The following is a 7,100-nucleotide window of genomic DNA, read 5'->3' as shown; positions in this document are numbered from 1 at the left end:
CTACAGTGATGGACAAACCTCTTCCATTGCTGTGGCCTGTATCTACACTAATATGGCACCATATGCACAGAACCACATAGCTATGCTGGCCTAACCCCAGAGCATAGACGCAGCCTACACCAACAGAAGATGCGTCTAGGGTGCCTTCATCCTCTACCCCGAGTTGACTATGCAGGGGGCCTGGAACAAGACATTACATCGTGGGAAGTAATGACCAGACTTACAAAAGACCAAAAACACAGTCCCAGGAAAAGATGGCATTTGCTATAGCTTCATGAAAAAACAAGACCCTAGTTGCCTGGTATTAACTGCTATTTTCAACAAATGCAAACACTTCTGCCGTACTTCCAGTTTCTGGAAGAAGTCCATGATGGTGTTCCTCTACAAGAAAGGCAAGCGAGACAACCTCAGCAACCCATCTCTCTCTATTCCACCATATACAAACTGTATGCCAGCTGCCTTGTGGCTAGGATCACAGACTGGTCAGTGAATGGAGGAGCCATCAGCACCATCCAGAAGGGCTTCAAGACTTGCGAAGGCTGCTATGGACACAACATTGTCCTTCAGACTGCCAAACACCTGTCAGGAATGGTTCAAGTATAGTTGGTCCTGCCTCAGCACAGGGGGCTGGGATTTGATCATCTCACAATGTCCCTTCCAAGCCTGCATTTCTATGATACAATATACCTTCATTATATCTTTATACTGATATAACTGTGTCCACACACAGGTTTTACCAGCATAGCTAAAGTTATACAACTTGATTTGTAGACAAGGCTTAAGGTTTTCCTACAGTGCACGTATGCAGCTGCAAACCAGCTGAGGTCTCTCTGAAAGGGGAAGATATTCTGATGCCTGGTCCACACTTGAAAATTAGATCAATCTAGCTACATCACTCAGGACTGTGAAAAATGTCATGCCCTGAGCACCATAGGTAGCTTGACCTAACTTCCGGTGTAGACATGGCTAGGATTTATTTATTTATTTTATTTAATTTAGGATTCTTTTGTTGACCTAGCAAGCTCCTCTTGAAGAGATGGATTACCACCACCAGAAAAATCCTTCCGAGGATGTAGGAAGCATCTAGACTATGGTGCTACAGCAGCAGAGCACAGCTGCTGTAGCATAGACATACCCTGAGCCTATACTGCCACAGCTATAATGACATAGCACCCTAGTGCAGATGCAGCATACGCCGACAGGAGTTTTTCAGTATAGGAACACCACCTCCCCAAAGGACATTATCTATGTTGACAGAAAGACACTTCTGTTAACATAGTTGTGCCTACACTGGCGGGGTTGTCAGCATACCTATGTCGCCAGGGGTTGGGGGGGTGTTTTTTCTTGTCCCTGAATGACATAGCCATGCCAGTCTAAGTTTTAAGTGTAGACTAGGACTCAGCCTCTCCTTTCTCCCTGCAGCTGTAGCATCTGTGGGGGAAGGGAAGACCCATGCCACTTCCCCCCTCCACTTCCCTGCAATCAGGGAAGGGGCTCTGGGATTCTCTACCATCTGCAGAGCCCCTTCTCCCTGCACTGGTACTGATGTGGGTTAGGGACTCAACACTGCTTCCAGATAGTATTTGTGCTCCTCACAGCCCTTGACTTCCCCGTGGTCACTCCAAACCCTGTAAGAGACATAAAGGGAGAAATGAATGGTGTGCAGTGAAATGTCCATGAACTCCCTTATCCCCTCCATAGGTGATCCCCATTCCTCCCTCACTACTGCCACTATCTCAAAGTCAGAGAAAATTCACATGCAAAAAATGGAAGAGAGGTTAAGTTTGCTTAGCAGCAACACAGCCACACTGCCCTCTTTAGGGCAGGAAAGGCATATAAAAAACCTTCCATTTTCTCTGTGCCCACCTCAACTTCAAATCACTACTCGTTCATAAACTTCCACTGAGCCTTCCTATGCTTGGTGGAGCAGTGTTGAGTCTGGAACATTTGCAGCTGGTTGTCAGAGCTCATGCTGCCACCTCAGGAGACTCATAGCTGCAGCTGTGCACCACAGGCTGCTCACTTGCCCATGAAGATAACAGAAACAGCTGGGAACATAATAGTATTTTACACCATCCTAACAACTCCTGCCATTTTCCCTGTGCCCCTCCACAATCCCAAATCTGCACTCGTAATTACACACAACCATGACCATCACTGTCCTCCGTACCATACCATTACCTGGGCAGGACTTGTCGTGGGTTGGCAGTATAGCTGTGTCCACACTAGGAATGCTTTGCCAGGATAGTATACCAGTATTCCTATAACAGTGAAGCATTCCTAGTGTATTCATAGCCTTAGCTCTTGCATAGCATTTTTCAGCCATAGACCTATTTCTTAAAAAACACGTAAATATCACTATCTTACAGGTCAGGAGACAGAAGCAATTTGCCCGAGGTCACAGGGGAGGTCAGTGGAAGAGCCAGAGCTCCTGAATCGCAGTTCAGTGCCCTATTCACTGGGCTGTGCTACCTGTGGGATTCACATTTAAAAGGTTGCAGGATGTAGCCTCAGCTATCCTGGTTACAGTCACAGTTCTGCCTAAACAGGGTTTGTCTACACAGGGAAATTGACCAGGATAGCTATTCTGGAGTAGCTCAATTACACCATAATAAGGATCCTGGAATAGCTAATGCTGGTATCAACGTCCCCCATGTATGCAGACAAGGACAGAGAGAGGATCCCCGGGGTATCTGGGCTCCTACACGTGCAGATGGGCCCTGTGAAGAGAAGGAAGAGAGGAGACCCAGCGGGAGGAAACCTTGGCAAAGCAGGGCACGTAAGAAAACGAGACATGGTTCTTTCCCAGGCTCTCTCCTTCCTGGTAGCAGTTTCCCTCGCTGCCACCCTCTCCCACGTCAAGCCCTTACCTCGACGTGTAAGACGGAGACAGCTACATCTAGATGTTCAAATCCAGCCCCATTGACAGTGACGGGGGGCGGGGAGGTGTCTCCCGTTCCCGCCCCGCCTCTTTCTTACCACGGCGGGGCCGGGGCCCGCGGCCGGTCACCTCACGAGCTCCCCCCTAGGGCCCGGGCGGATGGCGCCCCCTAGGGGCGCGCGGGAATACGAGGCTAAGATGGTGGCGGCGCCGGCGCCGGCCTTCACGTTTCCTGCACACGTGAGATTCGTTCCCCGCACCCTTCGCCGCTTCCGGGCTTCCGTAGGGAGCCGGCTGCCCCGCCTCCCGCTGACCTTGCGAACGCGACGTAAACAAACGGCCGGGAGCCCGCCGAGCAGCGGCAGCTACACAGGTGAGCGAGCCCCCGGCGGGTGGGGGCGGGGCCTTCCCGCCCCTGGGAGAGACTCAGCCACGCGCTGGCGCAGCCGGGCCCCGCCCCCTCCCCTTCCTCAACTGTCCCCGCCCCCAATTGCCTCTGCCGCCTACTGTGTCGGGGGACGCAGGCGCGGTGTTGCCCGGTGCCCCCCCACACGCACATTCCCCCCTCCCTGCTCCGGGAGTGATTCTCCCCGTGACCCCCCGACCCTGCACGGGGATCGCGGCCCCGGCCACTGAGAAGCAGCTGCCGCTGAGGCCAAAGGCGGCAGCTGGGCTGGGAGCTCGTCTGCCCTAGCAGAGGCCGGGCCCAGGGCTCGCCCCCGCCCCCGAGTGGCTTTAGCGCTGCGACAGCCGGTGTTAGGCGGACAGGCCTGGTTAGGTTAGGGTGACCAGACAGCAAGTGTGAAAAATCAGGACAGGGTGGGGGGTAATAGGAGCTTATATAAGAAAAAGACCCCAAAAGTGGGACTGTCCCTATAAAAGCGGGACATCTGGTCACCCTAGGTTAGGTTAGAGGTGGTGAGAGGGCTAGATGGATGACACAGTGTTTAACCCTCCCTGCCTTGTTCTGCAGCCCTTTAAACTGCGCGGGGAGCGAGTTGCAAACCTGAGATCTAGACATGTTTAAAAATCAGATCGACTTATGTGGCTCAGGGCTGTGACAAATGTCTTGCTCTGAGCGCCATAGGTTGACTTAGTGCCCGGTGAATTCTTCCATCGATGTAGGTATTGCCTCTTGGCCCAGGTCCACACTGCCTATAACTATGTCGCTCAGGGGTGTGGGACATTCACACCCCTGAGCAACACAGTTATACCGACCTAATTCCCAGTGTGGGCAGCCCTATGTGTATGGGAGAGCTCCCCCCATCTACATAGCTACCACCTCTCTGGGAGGTGGAAGACCTATGCTGATGGGAGAAGCTCTCTTGTTGGCCTAGGTAGCATCTTTACTATGTGCAACAACAACACTACTGGAGCAATGTAAGTGTAGGCAAGCCCTTGGAGAGATGAATTAACCACATCAACAGAAACGCGCTTTGCATCACTATAGGAAACGTCTGCACTATGGTGCTACAGCTGCAGCGCTGTAGTGGTGCCCCTATGGTGGCTGTAGTGTAGACATAGTGTTTTACTACTGTATACAGGTCCTTATAGAGCATAGCATACCACCCTACTCTTATTATATTTGGATACTTTTTATTTAAAAATACACCCAAGTTCTGGGACTGGTCGTACTTTTTATCACGATAGCCACATATCCTAAAGATAATGACAGTGCCATTTCCCCCCCAGAATAACTAATCTCTCATTTCCATTAAACTTGATTCTTTGGCATGGTTAAGTCGAACAGTGCCACAAAGACCAAGTTGCATTTGATTATCTACAAACGGTTAAAGGCAGGATTAGCCACTGCCACAGAAAGAGAAAATGTAGAGCTATAATTATTTTAGTACTTACATACCAGTCTGCATTTATGAAATACCCCATCACGGCTGCATCATTCTTTCACTGAAGCAGGGATGCTGGATTTGCAGGAGCAGTGGCTACACAGGCCAGATTTCTCTGGGAAAATCCAGGTCTGCATGCCTGGTAGAGAATCTGCAGTGTACGGGTCCAAATCCTTCCATGGAACTTCTAACATTAACCACCATGACACTACTGTGGTCTTTAGGTCCCTTTCCAGGAGACCGTGCCACATGAGCTTCCCCCTTGAGCTAGCCATGCCGCCTCACTTCGAGCAAAGCCCCAAGTTATGTGTTTTGCTCAGTGAGCTTTCACCCCTGCTCCCCTCCCTCTACGAGGCTGCCAAATCTTATTTCTTTACCCATTTTCTCTTGTGTGTCATATAGAATAGGGGAGCAACTGATTCTGTGACTGCTTTTTATTCATAAACATCTGATGTTATATTCAAAACATCCATTGGGAAATACCCCCAATCTTTTATTGAAAACAGCTTTGGGAAATACCCCATAGCTTTTAGTGACGCAAGGCATCACGAAAGTGAAAGTTGAATCGTTCCAGGAACATTAATGTCGGACGATGGAGAGGTACGTCTAAATGTTTTATTAAGAATTCTGTTTTGAATACTGCAGTTTACTTGTCATAAATGAATATTAATAGTAAGATCAAAAAATGGCTCTAAACTTTGTTTAATAAACATGGATGATTTTTATAGGTAAAAAGGTGGCTTGAATCTTTCCCTTTACAAAAGTGAAACTACTTTGTTTTTTATATAAATATTCTTAAGATAGTTTGTTAGAACGGGAGTAAAATACATTTAAGTTATGATTTTTCAGTCCCTATTTTCTGCTTTAATAGTTTAATAAAAATAACAGCTAAGCTTGATTTACAAAACTATACCAAAAATGTTGATAGTAAAGCCACTGTATGTATGATCAGTTTTCAGATTCAGTTTGAATTTAAAATTCTGCACATTGCAGTTAGTATATTCTCCAATGTGACAGATATATTTTGAAGACTTAGGGAAATGGAAGTTGTTACAAAAAGAACAGATCTGGAGTTTTAGTAAAACATCTAAAGGAGGTTTGCATGTAGATACAGTGTAACAATTTGAGATTTTTTATCTGGTCTCAACAAATGTCAAAGTCTCTGTTACTTGGATAAATTATTATTTAAGGCAATATATGTTAAGTAAAATATCTGCTATAAAATGATTTCAGAATTGAAAAAAGATAAAAATAGTAAATAATAATAGGGTAAATGAATAAAATGTTGACTAAAAAAGAAGTGATTGTGTGCGGATGAAAACGTAGGGGGAAGACTGTATTAGTAATACCCCCTGTGCTTTATTCTTATTTGTTTGGAGTTCAATATGTTTACCCTGTTTCCACTTCTTTTGGAAGATGATATTCTGCCACTGCCTAAAAAAAAGTCCCTTCAAGTAAAAGAATACATTGCTCACTCTGTGCAGCGGCACCGGGAACTTCCAGGGACTAATAGTCAAGAGTGTATCTTTACTCTTAAGGCTGGAGAAGGACTACTCCAAAGTAATAGAAACAAAACAGACTGGGCAGCTTACATCAGTTTCTACACAATTAACATTTCTATTTAAAAACAAAAAAACAAAACAGTTTCTTGTCTTTGTGGTTACAAAGAAGCTTCCAAATGTCACCCAGTGTAAATTGATCTCGTGTCGATCAGATTACAGGGAGGCTGTCTCCTGGTAAGGGTAGCCTTTGCCCACAAGTTAGGTTTTTGTTTTTTAGGACGGGAAGACCTTTTCAAAATCAAATATTAATAGAAACGTTTCTCATTTTTTCCCCATTTCCCATGAACTCTCTGTAGCACTGTCCTAATATACAAGATCGGAAGTGAAACTATCTACAAGCAAAAGCGAAACTGATTAATCTATTTTAACACCCAGTTTTAGAGGAATGAATGTGTAAATGCCAACATTTAAAAAACCTTTCCATGTAAGCTGAGGAATATTTTTTCTAAATAAGCTTGGGTATCTAGGGGCCAAAAGTCCTCCACCAGAATCCTTCCTCTGCATTCACATTTTTCCCTTGTATCTCCTCCATCTCTACCTCTTCCCTCTCCCCACTACCTTGGTTTCCTAATTTACCAGGATGTGACTCCTCTAACTTGGTAGGCCAATATTAAGCTGTTCAAGAGTCTTACCTCCTCCCTCTCTGAGGCCTGCTTTCACTTTGCCTATTCTGGCTGAGGCAGAGATGGAGTGTTAGAGTCACAAAGCAATTTATTAACACAAAGTAAAGGTTGCCTGGTAGTATCTCATGCCTTTTCTCAGGCTTCTGCCAAGGGTAGGGTTTGAATTTATAGTGTATGTGTGTAGCTC

General features: G+C 46.5%; 1 protein-coding gene across 3 annotated transcripts in view; it reads left to right on the top strand.

Moving 5' to 3' along the window:
- The first annotated feature begins 3,041 nt into the window (after positions 1-3,041).
- Positions 3,042-7,100, top strand: part of NUB1 (negative regulator of ubiquitin like proteins 1) — a 28,878-nt gene continuing 24,819 nt past the window's right edge. The window contains exons 1-2 of one of the 3 annotated variants that reach the window (XM_054021202.1): positions 3,043-3,254; positions 5,131-5,328. In XM_054021202.1, the coding sequence (XP_053877177.1) occupies positions 5,321-5,328 (8 nt within the window). In that variant the 5' untranslated portion in view covers positions 3,043-3,254; positions 5,131-5,320. Of the gene's footprint in view, positions 3,255-5,130; positions 5,329-6,691; positions 6,715-7,100 lie in introns of those variants that run through there. The other 2 variants (XM_054021203.1, XM_054021201.1) reach the window with 2 other exon arrangements.

This window comes from Malaclemys terrapin, chromosome 2 (assembly GCF_027887155.1).
Source record: "Malaclemys terrapin pileata isolate rMalTer1 chromosome 2, rMalTer1.hap1, whole genome shotgun sequence".
Classification (NCBI taxonomy): Eukaryota; Metazoa; Chordata; order Testudines; family Emydidae; genus Malaclemys; species Malaclemys terrapin.
The sequence above is the reverse complement of the archived record's forward strand: the minus strand, read 5'-3'. Positions and strand labels throughout refer to the sequence as shown.